At 49.3% G+C, this 21,179-nt stretch overlaps 1 protein-coding gene across 3 annotated transcripts in view; it reads left to right on the top strand.

Moving 5' to 3' along the window:
• WSCD1 (WSC domain containing 1) overlaps positions 1-21,179 on the top strand; it is an 81,363-nt gene that overhangs the window by 27,178 nt on the left and 33,006 nt on the right. For 2 of the 3 annotated variants that reach the window (XM_007669835.4, XM_029082011.2), the window contains exons 2-4: positions 9,792-10,510; positions 19,125-19,239; positions 20,376-20,563. In XM_007669835.4, the coding sequence (XP_007668025.1) occupies positions 10,099-10,510; positions 19,125-19,239; positions 20,376-20,563 (715 nt within the window). In that variant the 5' untranslated portion in view covers positions 9,792-10,098. Of the gene's footprint in view, positions 1-3,010; positions 3,091-9,791; positions 10,511-19,124; positions 19,240-20,375; positions 20,564-21,179 lie in introns of those variants that run through there. The other variant, XM_001510231.4, reaches the window with a different exon arrangement.

Here is a 21,179-nt window from a genome sequence, read left to right as displayed (position 1 = left end):
TATTGTTTATATTTATTTTGATTATTTGTTCTCAAGTGGTCACTCGCAGGAGTTTACCTGCTCTCTCTGTCGTAAAGAAACCCCAAATTTGATTTCTCTCCCCTCCTTTATACCCCGTCTCTTCGCTTTCTAAGCGAAATCACCTTGATCTCATGAATTCATTGTCTCTCCCCTGTGTGTATGGTCTTGGATAACCTTCTTCTCAGCGGACTACAACAAGCCCACGGCCGGCCCTCGCGCGTGGCAGAGAACTAAATTTAGCCTCCTGGATCCTTGCTCGAGATTGATCCGTGCCACGGGGGGGGGGGGGGGGGCGGGGAGGCGGTCTTAGGTCCGGGTGCTCCTTTTACTTATAAGAACCACTCAGTTGTGCCGTGGGTTCGGAGCCGGAGGTTTGGCTAGGGGATCTGCTCGACGTGGCTACTAGTTTCAGGGATCTCATTGGAGCTAAAAGAAGCCAACCTGCTAGAATTGCCGTGAGTCATATCTGAACATCATATGGGAAGAGTCATAATTAGCTCTTCTCCCACAGAACTGCCTTCTTTAAGTTCCTTAAAATAAGTGGTTTGTTTTAATAGCCCTGCCAAGCCACCCCCTTTGGATAAAACTGGGCTCCGGCATTCAGTTTGCTTCAGTCTCCTTCCTCCTACTTGTAACTTATTTGGGTGTTTGTCTCCCCCTGGCTAGAGCGTAAGCTCCTTTGAGGGCGGGGGATCTTGTCTGTTAATTCTACTGCGCTCTCCCGAGTGCTTAATACAGAGCTCAGCACCCGGGTGCTCAGTACTACAGATTGGTGTTCGGACCTTTGTAGAAAGGATTCTAAAGTGATCGGTGGCACAGTAGCTCGAATCTAAGGAGGGAAAGAGACAGTCCTGGGAGACGAAAACTCTCCATAATGGACACTCGGCTTCCGCCCTTTGCTGAAGATGTCCGCGTTTCCCCACCAAGGGTTAGTTTGGGATCTGCTGATGGAAGTTCAGCCCTGTGCTTTTGATAAATGAGGACCTGTCTCCCTTCCCTGAAACAGAGCTGGAGGTGTGTATGTCATTAATAGGAATCTTGATATTTGTTGAGCACTTTACCGTGTGCTCACCGTCGCGGTCAGACCAGAGAAACGTTCCCCGTCCCGCACAGATCTCTCAGTCTAAGGGGAAGGACAGCAGGTATTTAATCCCCATTGTACGGATGAGAAAACTGAGGTACAGTCCTGCGCTCTTTCCGCTAGTCCGCATTCCTTAGGCCGTTTTCCTTTTCACTGACTTTCCAAAGCAGAACTGTGGGCAATCGGAGGCCGGAAGATTGGGCTTGAGGTGAGCCGGCTTACGGCGTTTTTAGCTGTCGAGCGGAGTAACTGTGAGCAGGGTGATTCCGTGGAGACTCCAGTTCATGCTTCTAGGAAACCCTTAGGCAAGAGACTGAAATCAGCTGTGATGCTCTGAAAACCTTCTGCAAGGTGCTTCTCCCGTGAGCTGCTATTTATTCAGGTTCTTCTCACCAGGGCTAGGCCTAGGGAAGGAGGATTCCCAGCCACCGTTAGGCGATGAGAGGCCCGGTTGGGTTCCGTTAGGTTTTTAACTAATCTATAAAGCAGTCATGCTGGTTCCCAAGAGGTTTCAGGCAGAAAATTCACCAGGAGTGGGGCGGTGATGATGGAGTCTTTCACGTAATGACCCGACACAGAGAAGCAGCGTGACTTAATGGACAGAGCCCAGGCCTGGGAGTCCGAAGAACCTGGGTTCTGATCCCGGCTCCACCACCTGTCTGCCGTGTGACTCTGGCAAGTCACTTCACATGTCCGTGCCTCCGTTACCCCATCTCTATGGGGTTAAGACTGTGAGTCCCGTGTGGGACAGGCACTGTGTCCAACTTCATCACCGCGTATCTATCCCGGTGCTCAGAACGGTGCTTGGCACGTAGTAAGTGCTTAACGAGTACCATAATTATTATTATAATCACCACTGCCCTTCTGTATTTATATCCAGCCTCAATATGTGTGGGTGTATATGCGTACGCTTCTTGTGCTGGCTACGTATCTATAAATGCCACGTCGATCTCTTAGCTCGCTGTGGGCAGGGTTTGTGTCTTTCTGGCATTTTCTGACGCTTAGCCCAGTGCACCCAAAAGGCACTCAGAAACCTTTAATATCACTGCTACTCTGGTGAACTTCAGCTCTGAGTTGGTAGAATCACTGCCGTCGTGGATCCTAATGCCGGCTCCGTGACGCGTCTGCTGTGTGACCTTGGGCAAGTCACTTAACGTCTCCGTGCCTCGGTTTCCTCATCTGTAAAATGGGGATCGAGACCGTTTGCCCCACAGACAAGTGACTGTGTCCAACCCGAATTGCTTGTCTCCACCCTGGCACTTAATACAGTATCTGGCACGTAGTAACCGCTTAAATGCCATAATAATAATAATTATTAGTAGTAGTAGTACTATTCAAGTGCTTGCTGGGGACAAAGAACTGGGGAAGAGTAAGTGGGTGGGAGTTAGACACCATTCCTGGAGCTCAAAATCGAAGTACAGAAGGCAGGGACGGGGGACCGGCGACAGACAAAAACCGCACAAAGGAACGGGTTCTGGTCATAATAATAATAATGATGATGTTGGTATCTGTTAAGCGCTTACTATGTGCAGAGCACTGTTCTAAGCGCTGGGGTAGATACAGGGTAATCAGGTTGCCCCACATGAGGCTCACAGTTAATCCCCATTTTGCAGATGAGGTCACTGAGGCACAGAGAAGTGAAGTGACTCGCCCGAAGTCACACAGCTGACAAGCGGCAGAGCCGGGAGCCGAACCCGTGACCTCTGACTCCGAAGCCCGGGCTCTTCCCACTGAGCCAAGCTGCTTCCCGTCCTCCGAGGGATCCTCTGGTCATCCCCTGAGGCGTGGCATGCAGTGTTTCGCAGGGTGCATGCAAAGGATTTTTATACGCAGGCCCCACCTCTGGCCAGTGCTGAGAAAACGTGAACTACTTCGAAGTTTTCAAAGAACTCAGTTACGAGGCTCAAGTTAACGGAGATCTTTGCGCTCCACCTGGGATCCAAACCCGAGCGATCAGTACAGAACCGTGGCTGTGGAGCTTAGAGTCGGTGAGTTGGGTGATATACTTACCGAGTGGCCCAGAGAGCACCCCGCGTTCATCTTTTCGTCTCTCTCCCTCCTTCCTCCTTCTTTGCAGGCAGAGAAAAACGGTATATTTCCCCTCAGGTGCCTGGGGTCACTTATTTCTGAGGAGAGCTGTCATCTCCCGTTTTTCTTCTCCGAGGCATCAATTAGGGGGAAAAGTGCGACGTAACGGAACCCTGGCCGTTTGGAAGTCAGAAGGCCCAGGTTCGAGTCTGAGCTCTGTCGCTGGCCTGCCGTGTGACTGTGGATAAGTCACAGAACCTCTCCGTACCTCAGTTTATCTGTAGGCAAAACGGGGACGATACCTGCCTTTCTCCCTACCTCACAGTGTTACTGTGAGGGCAGAAATGAGATAAGTACCACGAGGGTTTGTAACTAAAAAACGCAAATACCATTATCATTATTGTTATTGCCAGTCATTCGTTCGTATTTATTTTCATTCAGCCGTACTTACTGAGCGCTTACTGTGTGCAGAGCACTGCATGCTGCTGACTAATGATTTCTTCGTCAGTCAGAAAGGGGCCTTTCTGCTGTCGACCGAACCGTTGCGGGAACTTGTTTCCGAAGGGATCTTTCCCTTCACCGACTGGTTACGGCCGGGCGATTGAACCCGGGATCGGAAGCGGGTTGAGCGAAAAGCAGGCCCTGGAAACCTGCTAAATCAAGGCGTCTCTGCCTGCAGGCTGGACCTTAGCTCTGCCGGAGCACAACGAGTTAAGAGCTCAGCGCTTTAGAAGCCGTCCGAATTAAGGGTGTTTGCCCACCGCGTGAACTGTAGCATTGCAGTCACTCTTTCCCAGTGGTGGAAGGGGCGTGATGTGCTCAGATCCTTTCAGAAAAGGCTGGCGCCTGTGTTAATGGCAGGCAGGTGTTAGACTGTTCGTTACCCATAGAACCGCCGCAGCCTCGCTGGTCTCCCAACTGTTGGCCGGGAGTCTGAATCCCGCAACGAAGGGGGGGGGCCGGGTTTCCGAGACACGTGTCGTGTAGCGGAAAGGGCACGGGACTGAAGGTGGTCGCGAGATGTGTCCTAGACCCATCTCCTCCGTTTGCCTGCTGGGCGACCCTGAGTAAGTCACTGAGCCTCTCTGGGCCTCCGTCTCCTCACCTATAAAGCGGGGATAAAATGTTCTCCCACTTTTAGACAGGGATTTCCCCCCCACCCCCCCTTGGGGAATGGCCACTTGATCTGATCTATCATGTATCTATCTACCCCAGCACTTGACACCCGCTAAACACTTAATTGTTATTCAATCGTATTTATTGGATACGATACCGTCTGCGGAGCCCTGTACTAAGCCCCCGGGAGAGAACAGTATAACCATAAACAGACCTATTCCCTACCCACAGGGACCTTATTATCATTGTTGTTGTTTAAATATTTCTCAGGTGGAAATGCTTCAGAACATAAGACCCTAATCCGTTCGGTGTCAGAGACGTGTTCCCCCCGACGACTCGAGAAGCCAAGTGATGCTCGTCCTCCTCGGAGGATTCATCTATTAAGACTCGGACCGTTACGGGAGGAAGGCAGACGCTGCGGGAATGAGAAGTGAGGGTCAGGTTTACTGCTCGGGGGGAAGACCAGGAGGGGGGACCAGCTTCATTCAAGGCTCCGGGGGCAGGCAGGTTTGGGGCGACGGCCCTACCTCCAAACACTCGAGCAGTTTGGGGTTCACTTCCGGGACAGCAGCAGTCACAGGGAGAGATCGGCTCTGGAACCGAGGACTCGATCTGAGAGCGGAAGCGTTTCGGGGCGGTCCTTCCTCTAGACTCTAAGCTCGTTTTGGGCCGGGAACAACTCATTCTGTCGTATTTTCCCAAGCGCTTAGTACAGGGCTCCGCACATAGTAAGCACTCAAAAAAACACCTCCGATTGATTGATTGAGGGGTGATCTTAGCTATTCCAGGGTTTGAGGCTTGCCTCTTGGTAAGTTGGGAAGCACTGAGGGCTCTTAAAGATGGCAGGCAATCAGTAATCTGTCCTGAGCACCCGCTTTGATTGGAACATTGCACTAAGCGGTCGGGCGAGTGCAAAAGCGTTAGAAACCCAGACCTCCACGCTCAGATGTTGGCTTTGCCCAAGGCTGAGTCCTGAAGGGTGTCTCTGGGCCTTATTACTTCTCGGTGAGAAGCAGAAGCTGAATAGCAGCCTGGCCTAGTGGATAGAACACGGGCCCGAGAGGCAGAAGGACCTGGGTTCTAATCCCCGCTTCGCCATTTGTCTCCTGTGTGACCTTGGGCAAGTCACTTAACTTCTCTGTGCCTCATTGACCTCATCTGGAAAGGGGATTAAGGCCGTGAGCCTCAAGTGTTCAGGGACTGTGTCCAACGCAGTTTACTTCTATCCAACCCAGCGCTTAGTACAGTGCTTGGCAGTTAGGAAGCACTTAATGGTCACCACAATCATTATTATTAGAATTAAAGGCCTAATGCATGTGGGGAGGGGAGGGAGGGGGGGGGGGGGGCGGTCCAGGAGGCTTCACTATGAGACGCGAAATGTTCAGTGTGAAAGACTCCTCTGCCCGTCAAGAAGATACAAAGCTCCAATCGTTTAAGTGGATCTTTTTTTGGTTGCATTTTGATTTCATTAGCCTCAAGTCATATAAATTAAATACAAACAAATGACGTGCTTTTCCATTAGCAGATATTACCTCATGTCCGTCTTATTCTTTATTTTTTAATTAAGTCATCAAAAAATGATCTCCAGCGATTCGCCCGGGCGCACCCTGGCTAAGCCGCCAGCTTCCCTCGATGGAAAAATCAAATGGTGTTTTTCCATTTCCAGTGGCACTTTGTGCTAATGGCACTGATCTTTCTCTCCGGTAAAGAGCCTCTTAATGGTGGCGAGCTGAATATTTGTAGCAGTTGCTCTGGTGAGGGCCTTTTGTAACTTCAGGATTGGCTGCCTCGCGCCCAGCTTTAATAACAGCAGTATTTCAGGGTAACACACCCAAGTCGGCTGTAAAAAGGACCTTTGCCATATACTCTTTCCAGTTCGGAGGCAGTGGAGTGTCTGGGAAATAGGATTTTCTGGATCCTGAGCCTGTCTGGGGGAAAAGGTGCACCCCTGTGATACAGGCTCCAGTTGGGCTGTAATCACTCCCGTTTTCGTGGTTTCATAACGGCAATGATAATAACTGCGGCATTTGTTTGGTGCTCACTTTGTTCCAAGCACCGGGGTAGGTCCAAGATCATCGGGTCCCACTTGGGGCTCCCAGGTATTGAATCGTCGCTTGGCAGATGAGGGAACTGAGGCACAGAGAGGCTAAGCGACTTCTCCAAGGTCACACAGCAGAAAGTGATGGAGTTGGGATTGGGAGTCAGGTCCTCTGCCTCACGGGCCCGGGCTCTTTCCACTAGGCCACGGCACTTCCTAGACCGTGAGCTTCTCGCGTCTACCAACTCTGCCGTGTTGTACTTTTTCAAGAGCTTAGTACAGTGTTCCCTACCGAGCAAGCACTCAATTATCATTTGATTCCTAGTCTCAGAAATCGAAGAGCTTAGTACAGTGTCCTATGCCGAGTAAGCACTCAATTATCATGTGATCCCTCGTCTCGGAAAACAAAGCAGAATGAATGGTGAGTAAAGGCTAAGTGGTAACTGTTAAGGGCAGAAGAAGAAAAATATCCTGGAACTACTTATTTTTTCCCTCTCCTTTTGTAGTCAGGGCTTCTCGATGCCGTTTATCTGTGTAGCCCGATTCTTTCCTCATGTCTTTTATATTAAGGTTACTTGAGTAGGAATGGAACAGGCTATCTCTGTACAAGATGTGCTTGCTAAGTAATTCTAGGGGTGGCTCGATTTGACTTAAAGACATTCCCCTCCCCCCCACATTCTGGGATTTTGAAAATGGATTAGGAAATCCTGGGTTAGGGATCAAAAATGAGCGGTGACATTGATCGTAAATGGGATAAAATGCACCATCCATAAAATCATGCATTCCAAGATCAGAGAATCTGGGAGAATGCAGTCTCCGGAGGTCATCCAGGGCAGCCCCCTGCCTCCAGGCCGGATGCTCTCCAAACAGCCTCAGGCAGATGGGTCTCCAACCTCTCCGAAAGCCCTCCTGAGAAGCATTGGTGATCTGAGCGTTCATTAATCACGACTTCTCCAGGGAAACAGTTGCATTTCATACTCTAATAAGGACGTTCTGCATGTGCAATAGAAAATAAACGTGGGCAATTATCTTGGATTTTCAAGAATAACAGTGATCGTAATCTATTCCAAAGCAGTCCACAAGGGTGTGCAGTAAGTGACTCTTCTTTCGCGATTACTATCTTTGATTTCCATTCCCTGTTCATTGATATTTTTCCAGGCACATTAACCCTTGAGGATCTCACCAATCTACCCCTTCCTTCCAAGAACCTCCTTCTCCCCGTCCGCCCCCGCTTCTTCTTCAAGACGAGATCCCATCTGTGGGCGAGGGCGGTGACCGTTTCATCAGAGCAATGAAAGGAATAGTGCGGCCCGGTGGAGAGGGCACGGGCCTGAGGGTTAGGTGATCGGGGTTCTCATTCCTGCCCTGCCACTTGCTGTTACTTGCCACGTGACCCTGGGCAAGTCGCTTTGGTTCTCTGAGCCTCCGTTTCCTCCTCTGTAAAATGGAGATTAAACACCTGTCCTCTCTCCCTCTTAGACCTTGAGCTCCACGTGGGGTCCGACCTGAATATCTTCTGTCTACCTCCATGTCTAGTACGGTGCTCGCCACATTCGCACTTAATCAATACCACTCTTTTTCACGGAGAAGCAGCGTGGCGGAATGGAGAGAGCATCGGCCTGGGAGACCGATCATGGGTTCTAATTCCAGCTCTGCCACTTGTCAACTGGGTGACCTTGAGCAAGTCACCTCGCTTCTCCGTGCCTCAGTTACCTCGTCGGTAAGAAGGGGATGAGAATGTGAGCCCCTCGGGGCAGGGACTGTGTCCAACCCCACTTGCTCATATCCGCCCTAGCATTTAGTACAGTGCCTAGCACACAGTAAGTGCTTAACAAATACCATAATGATGATTATTTTTATTATCATCATTATTACTGAAGGCTGCCAATATATCCTTCAAGCGGGACCAATTGCTAAGACTAAAGTCTTTCTGAACCTGATTTTCGAAAACGAATTCTCTACCAAGAGACAATGCTTTTTGAGCTTTTTAAATAACCCCAGATGAAAACGTGGTTGCCTTTTTAATGTATTTATCAAATCCTTGGGAGAGGACAGTAGTTAGTAGATAGGATCTCTGCCCTTTATAGATGTCTAATATAACATGTTTTTAGAGAAACTTTCACAAGTTGGTACCTTGAATTTTGCTTTTCGGATGTGAAGGTGTGGAACAACTTGGGAGTAGATAAGGTAACAAAAATCCATTTGGCCCTCTGGGGAAAAACATACTGTTGTTGTACTCTCCCAAGTGCTCAGTACAGTGCTCTGCACACATTTAGCACTCAGTAAGCGCTCAGAAGCAGCGTGGCTTAGTGGAAAGAGCACAGGCTTGGGAGTCAGAGGTCGTGGGTTCTAATTCCGGTTCTGCCACTTGTCAGTTGTGTGACTTTTGGCAAGTTACTTAACTTCTCTGTGCCTCAGTTAACTCGTCTGTAAAATGGGAATTAAGGCTGTGAGCCCCACATGGGACAACCTGATTACCTTGTATCTACCCCGGTGCTTAGAACAGTGCTCGGCACATAGTAAGCACTTAACAAAAACCCTAATTGCTATTATTCTTATTATAATTAAATACTATCCCCTGACTGAGAACTGGACCCATCGCATTTCTCGCCGAAAGCCACAGTCTGGTCCACCCACCCTCTCCCAAACCCCTTTCCTTCTTCTGGATTCCCGTTCCTCCATGGACCTTGGGCTGCGGGTTAACCAACACCCCTAACATTTTCTTTTCTCCGACACACTGGATCTCTTCTCGAGCCTTTCACGGTTGCCCGGAGAGAGGCGTGACTGTCCGAGAGCCCAGAAAGCCTGGCGCCCGGCCAAAAGCTTCATTTGTGGCCGGAGGTGAAAGGTCATTCACCACATAAAAATGCTCTTTTTTTTTTTTTTTTCCCTTCTGGCTGGGACGGTTCTCTTGTTGGGAGGAATCTGAGGCGCTAGTGGCCCCAGGCAGAGCCAGAAAGCAGAGCTGGCACGTGTGGATAAACTTTATAAAGCTTTATCCAAGAGAGCACTGCGTAAATGAAGCAAAAAACAGTCCCTGCACCAAGAGAAGCTGCTCATCAAAAGATTCCGCACAGCTCCCTCTCTCTCTTCCTCTCCCCTTCTCTTCTTTTGGAATCTGAAATCTTAGGTTTTAATAATAATCTGCCCTTTCCTTTAGGTCTTGCTGCTTCTCAAGGACACACTGTGGGCAAGTGGGAAAACTGGGATCACAGCCCGGTTGCCCCTGTGCCGGTTACACTAGTCTGTGGGTCAGAAGCTGTCTGGTCTGCCGATCTAATATCTACCCTAACCCTGCACAATATTTGGAATGGAGGAAACACTCAGTGCATATAACGAAAGTTCAGGCTGTTCACTGTTTCAGTTTCTAATTCCCTTTCCTGCTCTGTGAGCATGGGGTATGTTGGAAGAGGAAACTTTGGTTTATCGCTGTTTGTTGAGAGGTAAATAGTGCCACTAAAATGGTCTCCCCTGCTTTTCTTTTTTTTTTTTTTTTAAACACTTCAGGTCACTTGTTCCCAGAGATCGTGCCATTCCGAAGTCCGACAGACGAGGATGACGGATCCGCTGTCGAGATCCTCCGCGAGGCCGCAGACGCCACGAGGCGTCAGGTCTCCCGGATACGAAATACAATGAGGCGCTAACCCGGAGCAGGACGAAGGAGAAGGAGCGAAAGGCAGCCTTCTCTGCGGTGCGGAGGCTCGGGTGATGGGATAAACCCGGAGAGGGGTTACGGGGTGACTGCCGCGCCCAAACCCCGCCAGCGATTGAGACGCCGTTCCAAAGGGAAGGGGACGCTAGCTTCGGAAAGGGCATGGCCAAACCTTTTTTCAGACTACAGAAGTTTCTTCGGCGGACGCAGTTCCTGCTCTTGGTCCTCACGGCGGCGTATCTGACGGCTGGGAGCGTGTTGCTGCTTCAGAGGTCCCGTCTGGCAGTCCAACCGAGCCCCTATGGACCGGTCCACCTGCCGGCGTCGGAGATGACCGTCGGAATGGGCTCTCCGGAGGCCGGGGCCGCCCGGGATTCCCGCCTGACCTCCCAGGCCCTCGCGGACACGCTCCCGAATCGCGCGGCGGAGCAGAGGTACGGACCCCGTTGGCTCATGTCCCGGAACTCGGAGCTAAGACGGCTGAGAAGAGGGTGGTTTCATCGGTTCATGAGTGACCAAGAGGCGGGGAGGAACCCAGGCCCCAAAGCTGGGAAAGATCCGGCTGATAGGAAAGGTACGTCTGAAGTCTGTCGCTCGTCGATATACAGAGGGTCTTGTCCAAGCGCTTCTTACAGTGCTCAGCACTAAATAGGCACTCGATAAAATGCTGTTGGGTTTTTTTTAAATGTATATGAGCGCTCCCCCGTTCCAGACACCGTACTAAGCCTTGGGGAGGATATGTGTTAATCAGGTTGGACACAGTTCCTGTCCCTGGTTTTCAGGGTATACCTCAGCGGTTTTGAAGCACCACTCCTTGTCTCAGATCCCACCTGCGGAACTTCTGGTGTCATCTCGTCCTGAATGGCAGAAAGCATTTGGGGGATTTTTCTAGCCCCAAACTACATCCCTCCACCTGCCCCAGCTCCGGGGAATCTTCCATAACGGAAGATCCGGAGGGGGACAGGTCCATCACCAATCGGAAAACCTGTCTTAGCTTGTCACCTCTGAGCTGACTGTCCATGGCCCCAAACCACCAGCTCTCAGTTGGTCCTGAGGTAGCAAACCACTGTTCCCGTCGCACTCCTCTGGTTTGAACGTTGAGCACCGTGAAAGCAGGGTCAGGCTTTATTGTAGAAATGAGCCGTTTTTTTTTTTTTTTTTACCGTGTCCCCACTGCTGATCGACGTGAACCCCCCCCCCCCCCAAACACCCATTTTTTAAATGGGTGGATTTTCCTCAATTTCAAGGGAACCTTCCTCTCACAACCCCAGTATTAGTGGAGATGAAAAATCAGAAACTGCTGGTACTGAAGAACATTTTCCAGGTGGTGAGTGAATGAAAAAAGCTAAAACTTAGGGACAAGGAGTTCGGCAACATTCCTCTGATGTCCGTTCCGTGAATGTTACATTGTACAGAGCAATGGTTCTCTCTTTTGAAAAGGAATTTACAACTCATCTCTCATTCCTTTCCATGAGGTTGGGGATGGGTGGAAACCTTTGGTGAACCCAGAGAGGAGCTGCCTTTTGTTTCAAGTGATAATAGATGTTCCGGGATCTAGAATTCAATATTTCGAAGCAGGCAAAATTAATGTGGCAATTTCTTCCGACTCTTCATTTGCAATGCTTTGTTCTGCGCTTTCAGGTAGTACAGGGCCAAAGTCCTTTTCACCTCTACAGAGTCTTTATTCTAATTGGAGCTCAGTGAAATTTCCTCTCCGTGGTGGAGAACAGAGAGGAGAATGGAGGTTGGAACAGAGGGGCTGACAGGAACAGACCTGAACTGAGAGGAACTAATCCGTTCTCACCCCACAACGCTGAATCAATCAGTGATATTTATTGAGTGCTTAGGAGCAGAGAACTGTACTAAGCACTCGGGAGGGTACGATGCAACAGAATTAGCAGTCACATTCCCTGTCCTGTATACATATTGATAATTCTAATGTCTGTTTACCAATCTAAGTTCCTTATGGAGAGGGAATATGTCTACTGACTCTGTTGTTTCGTATTCTCTTAAGCCCGCAGTAAAGCCTTCCATTATAACAAGTTGGGTTTCAACAGTGGGCGACAAGATTGTTTAGAGCAGGAGACTGTGGGATATGGGAGGATTGTAGGGTACGGAACCCTGCTTCAAGTCCTGGTTCTGCCGCTGGGACTTGAGCAAGTTCACTTAACCCTTCTGAACCTCTTTTTTCTCATCTGGGGATTGGATTCCTGTTTTTAGATGGTGATCTCCATGGAAGACAGAGACCGTGTCTGATGGAATCACCTTGTATCTACTCTGATGCTTAGGCACGGGATAAGCACTTAAATGCCGTTGCTGTGTTTACCGTGGAGTGGTGGAAGCAGTAAGACCGCTCTGGAGATGAGTCGATCCACAAAATGCCGAGGGTTAGGGGATCAGAAATCAAAGCCAAGAGTGCCCTGAGTTGGAGGGACCTGGGGTTTAATCCCGGCTCCGCCGCTTGTCTGCTGTGTGACCTTTGGGAGGCCACTTCTTTGAGCCTTAGTTACTTCATCTGTTAAATAGGGATCGAGACTGAGAGTCCCATGTGGGTCAGGGACTGTGTCCAACCCGATTTGCTTGTATCCACCCCAGTGTTCAGTACAGTGCCTGGAGCATAGTGCGTGCTTAACAAATGCCATAATTATTCACGTTATTTGAGCTCTTACTGTGTGCAGAGCACTATACTCAGCTCTTGGGAAAATACAAGATAATAGAGTTGGTAGACATGATTCCCTGCCCACAGGGGCCTGACAGACTATAGGGGGGAGAGGGAATATAGACTATAAGGATACTTAGGTAAATGCTTTGGGGTGTCGGTGAGTATTGGGATGCTTAAGGGGAAACGCAGCCAGGTGTGCAATCAATGCAGAAGGAAGGGAGGATAAGAGAAATGAGGGCCTGGTCGGGAATGACCTCTTGGAGGAGATGTCCCGAAGATGCTAGTGGTGGTCAACACCGCAGTCAGAGGACAGACTTCCATGACCCTTGGCTTTGGGAATTTCCAGCAGCTGAGGAAGTCAAGGATGCGGGTTCCAGAGCACCTGGAGCCGTCGGGGGAGAGCGGGATTGGGATTCCCGAGTGAGGGGTTGGGAGCTGGGTGGCATACGGGCAATCTTTATTCTCACTCAGATGCATGGCTAGGATCTCACCGCTATTAACACCCCCCATGACTCAGGATGACGCCCTGTCTGTACATTCCCAACCAGATTGAGGAGGCTGCCCTCGTGTTTGCGGATGGTGCCGCTGGCAGTGAAATGCAGTTGTATTTATTTGTTGAGCCCTTACTGTGTGCAGAACACTGTACTAAGCGCTTAGGAGAGTGCAGTGTAACAATAAATGGACGCATTCCCTGCCCATAATGACAACTTTACCTTGGTAGGGGTAAAGACCAGTGGGGACAACAGCCCCTCCTTTACATTATAATGACAATGGTAATAATAATGTAACGATTGAGTAAATTAAGCCCATACCGTGGGCTAAGAAATGGGATAGAATGAGAATAATCAAACTGGATAAAGTCAGTGTCCCACAAGGGGCTCCCGTTGTAAGGGGGAAGGAGGACAGGCGTTGAATCCTCATTTTACAGATGAGGAAACTGAGGCCCGGTGAAGTGATTTGCCCAAGGGCACACGGCAGGCAGGTGGCAGAGCCAGGATTAGAACCCAGGGCCTCTGACTCCCAGAGGACTTTCCACCGGGCCTCGCTGTATGGGTAGTTGTAGTGGAGCAGATAGAAGGCGAAAGGCATTCACAGAGGCCGCTCTTCAGGGCTTCGACACTCTACCGGCATCTTAGACCGGGTGGGAAGCCGCCATATTCCCTACCGGCCAACAGGGAGTGTTCAAGGCAATGCCATCGTAAGGGCGGGGTCCCCCTTCCAACCGATCACATTCCAGGAGCCTCCATCGATAGAGGATTTCCTGTTTATTCCTTGTAATGGACCCAGGATGTTATGCTAACTTGGCAAGGCTTGATGACAGCAGGATGATTAAAGGACTCAGTTACGAACCGTACCGAGGATCGCGCCAGAACCACCCAAGGGAAGACCCCCGTCAACCATCTCTGGGAAATGGAGACGGTGAATGTAAACAAAATTTGAGTTGCTTCGAATTTCCGGCCGCAAGCCAGTTTACTGAAAGGCCGGCTCTCTGCAGTTGAAACTTCAGCAGGCGGTATAAATCACTTAGAATTTCATTATACTTTTGGAAGAGATCCATAATGAAATAAAGAGTCAGTAAGTTTACTCTGGGCAGTAGGTGGGGGAAAGAGTAACCTCTACAGAGATGGTTTATTTTTTATTAATAGTCATTCTTAAAGACATTCCAACGTTTCTAAGCCGTGGTTAATAACAACTCTCTGTGTCCATTTTAACGTCCAAATGAACATAACTAAGATCATCAACAATAATTTGTTGCCTTCCTTTCGGTTGAAGTCAACAGAGGAGTCTTTGAAGGCGTCCTACTCTGTGCTCTATCCTTCAGAAGTCCTTTGCTCGTGTTTACTGTTTTAGAGCTAACCAAAAATGATGTATCATTCCTTATTTCCCTATAAAATTCACAGTCTAACTTATTAGCAGTAATGATTGGTGTTGTCTTAAAATCGTATTTAGGTAACCACTGGTCTCTTGCCATGACCAGAGGTATTTTCAATAATCCCAAGAGTCAGTGCCCCCCCCTGAGAATCATTCACTCTATCTTGACCTCTCTATTGGTTTAAAAGCCCAGTAATGTGGCTCTTCATACCAGTTCACATCAAGTATAACTAGAAAAACCTTCTTCAATGAACTCGCTGAAATAACTAATCTCACAGCAGTCTTTTCTCATCGCTTCACCCTTTCTAAGTATTTTACCGACGCGTCCAAGAGTGTTTATCAAGGGGTCTTGGTAGGGTTTGACTTCAGTAAAATACAGTGAAGGCATCCGTGAGTTGGGACATACCTAGAAAAGCAGAGAAATGATGGTTTGAATGGCCACGGAGAATTATAGAATAATGGTTCATTTCGTACCTCAGTACAATTGAGTTGGACAGGAACTGTGTCTGACCTGATTATCTTGTATCTACCCCAGTGTTAGAACGGCGCTTGACGCATAATAAGCACTTAACAAATACCATCGTTGTCATTAATTGAATAATGGCTGGATCTGTATTGCCCAAACATTTTCTAAGACCCGCCCCGTTTCAACAAAGGTATACTGGATTTGGTTCACCCATCGACCAGAAGTCATCTCCGTGAATCTACTACCTTAGACGTATACAAAACCTCTCTCTCCAATGTACATCATTTCTTATCTCGTTTTATTTTCACTACATGCCCGTGAGGCAGAAGGAGGCTGCGTTAGTATCCCTATTTTCCAGTCGAAGAAACCGAGGCAGAGGTTAAGTGACTTGGCCGAAGACTCGAACTCCAGTCCGTCCCCTGCTCTATGCTCTTTCCTCTTGGCCTGTTGCCTCTCAGAACTCTTATTTATTAGTCATACAAAATAAGAAAGCGAAGATGATGCTTTTAGGCACAGATTTAAAAAAAACCCAAAAACATTTGTACCTTTCCAATCTCTAGTGTTCTCAAGCTTAATCAGTACAAATGTCTGTGGACTCTGCGTGAGGGAAAGAATCCTTTTTTTTTCTTTCCATCTGTCCCTGGCATTCTGTTCTTAATATTTCCCTAGGCCCTTGATTTGGTATGAATCTTCATTTTTCTAGCTGTGTCTATCTAACATCTTAGCTGTCTCCCTTTCTAGACTGCCAAATCCTTGTGGGCAGGAACTGTGTCTGTTCTCTTGGCTCAGCCAAGCGCTTAGTACAGTGCTCAGGGCTCAATGGGCACTCTGTAAGGACTATTGATTGATTGTTCCAGTAACTGACTCTTCAGGACTGTAAGCTCATCTTCTGGACTGTAAGCTTGCTGTGGGCAGGGAGCAATCCACCAACTCTGTTGTAATGTGCTCTCCCAAGCGCTTAGTACAGTGCTCTGCACGCAGTTAAGCCCTCAGTAAATACAGTCGATAGGTTCATTCATCCGTTCAATCGTATTGAGCGCTTACTGTGTGGTTATGGATCGGTTGGTTGATTACGGATGATCTTGTGGCTTTGAAGAAAAAAAAGGAAGGGGTTCCAAAAAGCTGTGTTCTAACACTGTTGTGATCTTCCTGGCCCTTACTGTTGGACCCACCGTTTTCCCTCTTCATGAAGTCACGCTGTCAATCCTGTTGCAGTATTTGACTGGGGCAAATAGGGCAAGCTCTTGTCCTAGTGGAAAGAGCCCGGGCCTGGGAGTCAGAGGACCTGGGTTCTAATCCCGGATCTGTTTTGTGACCTAGGGTGAGTCAGTTGATTTCTCTGGGTTTCAGTTACCTCATCCAAAAAACAGAGATTCAGTACCTGCTTTTCTTCCTGTTTAGACTGTTAACCCCATGAGCGGCAGGAACTGTATTTGACTTGATTATTTTGTACCTACCTCAGGACTTAGAGTGCTTGGCACATATGGTCTAAGGGACTGGGAATCGGAAGGTCATGGGTTCTAATCCTGGTCCTGCCACTTGTCTGCTGTTTGTGACCTTGGGCAAGTGACTCCACTTCTCTGGGCCTCGGTGATCTCATCTGTAAGATAAGGATTGAGACTGTGAGCTCCATATGGTACAGGGGCTGGATCGGACCCAAATTGCTTGTATCCACCCCAGTGCTTAGTACAGTGCCTGGCACTCAGTAAGTGCTAAACAAATGCCACAATTATTATTATTATTATTATTATTAAAGAATTACCATTATTATGATTCCCTGAGTCCTCCCTCCCGTCTCAGGGTCGAACCTGGAGAGTTTTCAGTACTCTACCGGTCACGACTACAGGAGGGAGAGTCAAGAAGAGGCCTACCCAGTCCCATGCCTAGCTTGGGCGGTGGCTAGTGAGTGGAAGGCAATCTGCTACAAGCCGAAGCTCCCCCGTGCTGGGCAGCAGCGTCATGGGAGAGAGTCGAGGGCGAGACTCATTTACCGTGTGGAAGGAGACGATGGTAAACCACTTCCGTGTTTTTACCAAGAAAACTCTATGGATACGCTACCAGAATGATTGCAGATGGAAGCGGGGCACTCCGGGAGAGATGCGTCCGCGGCGTCTCTATGGGTCGGACCCGACCCGACAGCATAAGACAGTAACAAGCCCTCCCTTCTGTATTGCCCATGGCTTGAGCCCGTGTCCCGTAGGTTCTTTGATTTTTTCGCCCCACCCTCACGGTACTTCCGTTCATATCCGTCTGTAATTTATTTTAAGCCTCCCCCGACCCACTGTCCGTAAGGTGTTGAGGGAAAAAAGGATCATATCTACCTCTTCTGTTGTATTTTCCCTTAGTAGAGCATCAGCATGGCCTAGCGGAAAGATGTTGGTTAATTTGTTAAGCTCTTACTATGTGCAGAGCACTGTTCTAAGCGCTGGTGTAGATACAGAGTGATCGGGTTGTCCCACGTGAGGCTCACAGTCTTAATCCCCATTTTGCAGATGAGGTCACTGAGGCACAGAGAAGTGAAGTGACTTGGCCACGGTCACACGGCTGACAAGTGGCAGAGCCGGGATTCGAACCCATGACCTCCGATTCCCACGCCCGGGCTCTTTCCACTGAGCCACGCTTCTCCCAGGCCTGGCAATCAGAGGAACTGGGTTCTAATGCCGGCTCCACTTCCCATCTGCTGTGGGACCCTGGGCAGCTCACTTAACGTCTCTGTGCCCCAGTTCCCTCATCTGCATAATGGGGATTCAAGACCTTCTTCTCCCTCCTCCTCCTTAGACTGCGAGCCCCGTGTGGAACTTGATTGTCTTGAATCTATCCCAGTGCTTAGTACAGTGCTTGGCACATAGTGAGCGCTTAACAAATACCACTACTCAAGACTATGGTGGAAAGAGATCGGGGACTATTTTTTTCCTCATTGTAAGGTGCTTGCCGAGAAAGAAGCAGTTTGCTCCATATGGTGTGTTTCAATTGAAATCAAGCTACTGAATTCCCAAGTTCCCAGTGAAATATTCAAAATCCTTATCACAGGTGCATAACTCACGTCTCATTAACAGCGTATTGTGGGTGTACATTCACAGCTTGCGAATTTTGTAATTGCATGTTTGCAAATTACCAATGTGCAGTTCTTTGAATCCGCTGTCGTGTGCGTAACATTTAAACGTCTGATTTATTTGCATCGTTCTGAAAATCTCTGCAGAAACTTCTAAGGGTTAGATTCCTTTCATCTCCCTCTTAGTTACAAAGTGACACCTTGATAGTTTTTCATCCCATTTACCTTTTAGTCTGAGTTCTCTCTGCCCCCGTCAGTGGGGGAATCTTATTTTGTCTCTCCGTTTTCGTTTCCAGAATCAGATTGCTTTCCCCCTTCCCCACCCCACTAGTGACAAATTCCACCAGAACTCCTAAAGAATACGTTTGGGAATTCTCCAACAGATTTGTCTTCCTTTGGCCGAAGAGCGTGAATATAAGTATAACCTTCTAAATTAGTCCTCTCCCGCCTTTAGATGGTAAGCTCGCTGAGGGAAGGGAAGATATGTTCTGCTTCGTGTCTTCTCCCCGGTGCTCGGGACAGTGCTCTTCTTTCACACCCAGTGGGTGTTCAGTATGTTGCCCTTCTGTGTTCAAGATAGTGCTCTTTATTACTCAGGAAGTGCCCGATAAATACTACTGATTGGAGAAGTTGTAGGTCTGTAAGAAAGATTCTTTACACTGAAGAGAGGAAAAACAATTCTTATGACCTTTCCCGTTCTTGAGTTGGGACGAGGGCTGTCTCTCTTTAACAGAATTAATCAGGTGGCTAAGCCAGTGAATTGAGAGGATATTCCAAGAGGGCATTTTATTCCCGTTTTAGAGATGAGAAAACAGGCCGAGAGAAGATACGGGGCAAGCAGCGGGGCCGGGTTTAGAATCCGGTCCTCGGCCACGCGGCTTCTGTGACGATTTGCTTTCCGAGTTGAATTCATCAGGCCATTGGGAATAAAATGTGCTCAGAAAGCCCTCAGGAGCAAAATACATCAAAATTCAAGGCCCGTATACCCCGGCGCCTGTCTCGTTGATGGTTACCCAAGCCCCGATATCACCGCGGAAAACGGGAATGGCTTTTTAACCGAAGGCCCCAAATAGCGCACGTGACGCTTCCCGTTTATAATAGCATCTCTGACGTTTGTCCCGTTCCATGGACTTCAGGCACTTACGTCGGCTGTTTCCGGGACGATTCCGGGGAGCGGCACCTGAAAGGAGCCGTGTTCTACGACTTAAGGAAGATGACGGTCGCTCACTGTCAGGAGGCTTGTGCCGAGAGGTAAGCGTGATCTCCGGGACTCTCTCGTCCCCTTTCTGAACGCCAGAAGCAAGGAGGAGCTGCACGAAGGAGGGTCAGAGTAAACTTAGGGTCCGAAGGAGGGCTGAGACAGGGCCTGGCGTGTGCAAGAATTTTGGCGACTAGGTTGAAGCGGAAGCTCTGCTCGGGCATCTTGCATCTGAGAGCCTTGTTGGGATTGAGGTGCGGGAACCCTAGTAGCTACTGCCTCCGGGGTGTGGGAGGAGGAAATCCTGGTGGGATTCCAGGGAAACCAGGCTCATTGCCCCCTGCCTTGCCTGAAATCTTCATCCTGGGCCTAGAATAGGATGTCCCTTGCCTGCTCTGTGAGTTGGGCACGTCACTTGACTTCTCTGCCTCAGTTTCCTCTTCTGTAAAATGGGGTTAAATTCTCCATTCTCCCTTCTTCTTAGAGCACGAGCCCCTGTGTGGGATAGGGGCTGGGTCAGATGTGCATGTATCTATCACAGTGCATAGTACAGTAATGGTCACCGTAGTAAGTGCTTAACAAGCACTTTCTATTAATTGTCGTTATTATTATTATCATTCTAAGGGAGCTTATATTGTACCAGGGAAGACAGCAAGATACGCATTCTCTGCTCTTAAAGAGGTTACGATCTAATGCTTTTTGTGTCTTACCTTTCCCTGGCCAATTTATTCATCCAGCTCAGTCTTCAGCTGTTGCGTTGGGTTTCCGTGAACTACACAAAAGCTCCTTAATAATAACTGGGGTATTTAAACACTCATGGGCTAAGCACTGTACTAAGCACAGGGGACCGGAGGGTGGGGGTTGTTCAGATGATCAGGTTGGACACATTGTCTTCCTCTCACAGGGCTCACACTCTAAGGGGGAGGGAGAACAGGAATCGAGTTACAGGTGAGGAAACTGAGGCTCCATGAAGTGACTTGCCCAAGGAGTCACAGCAGAACTGGGCCGTGAACCCGGGTCTTCTGACTCCCACTAGGCCACGCCGCTTGCCCTCCCCGCCCACCCCTTCAATCGCTGCCGGGTGTGAGTTCTGGGGGAGGCGGCCCCGTTCTTCAGCCGTGTCCGGGGGGCCGCAGGGGTCGGGGGCGCACCCTTCCCGAGCGATCGTTAGAACCCCGTCTCCCCACAGGGCTTACGTGTATGCCGGCTTGGAGTACGGAGCGGAGTGCTACTGTGGGAACCGGCTCCCCGCCAGCGGCGCCAGGCAGGAGGAGTGCAACAGCGAGTGCAAGGGCGAGAAGGGATCGCCCTGCGGGGGTGTCGACCGGCTTTCCGTCTACCGCGTGGATGATCAGCTGCGACTCGGAGCCAAAAGAAGTAAGGGGGTGTCAGTCGCCGGATGTCCGCTCGGTCTCTACGTGGGACCACGGGTGTTTTTAAAAAGCCGTCTCCCTTAGTTGGAGTGTGAGCTCCTGGTGAGCGGGTGTATGTATATGTATACTGGGGTATTTGTTAAGTGCTTACTCTGCGCTACGCACTGCACTAAGCCCTGGGGTAGATACAAGTTGATCAGGTTTGGACGCAGTCCGTGACCCACCTTCATTCGTTCATTCGTATTTGCTGAGCGCCTACTGTGTGCAGAGCATTGTCCTAAGCGTTTGGAAAGTACAATGCAGCAATAAAGAGAGACAGTCCCTGCCTTAATCTCCATTTTACAGACGAGGGAACTGAGCCCCGAAGAGGTTAAGTGAATTACCCAAGGTCACGTAGCAGACAGGCGGCAGAGCTGGGATTAGAACCCAGGTCTTGGAGACCCCCAGGCCCCCGCTCTATCCACTAGGCTCCGTTGCTTCTCATAATAATAAAAATGATGATATTTAACCACATAATATGTGCCAAGAATTGGAGTAGAGACAACGTGAGCATTTTGGACACAGTTCCTGTCCCTCCCGGGGCTCACGGTCCAAGGGGAAGGGAAAATGGAGTACCTTAT

This window comes from Ornithorhynchus anatinus, chromosome 17 (assembly GCF_004115215.2).
Source record: "Ornithorhynchus anatinus isolate Pmale09 chromosome 17, mOrnAna1.pri.v4, whole genome shotgun sequence".
Taxonomy (NCBI): Eukaryota; Metazoa; Chordata; class Mammalia; order Monotremata; family Ornithorhynchidae; genus Ornithorhynchus; species Ornithorhynchus anatinus.
This window is presented reverse-complemented; position numbering and strand designations above follow the sequence as displayed.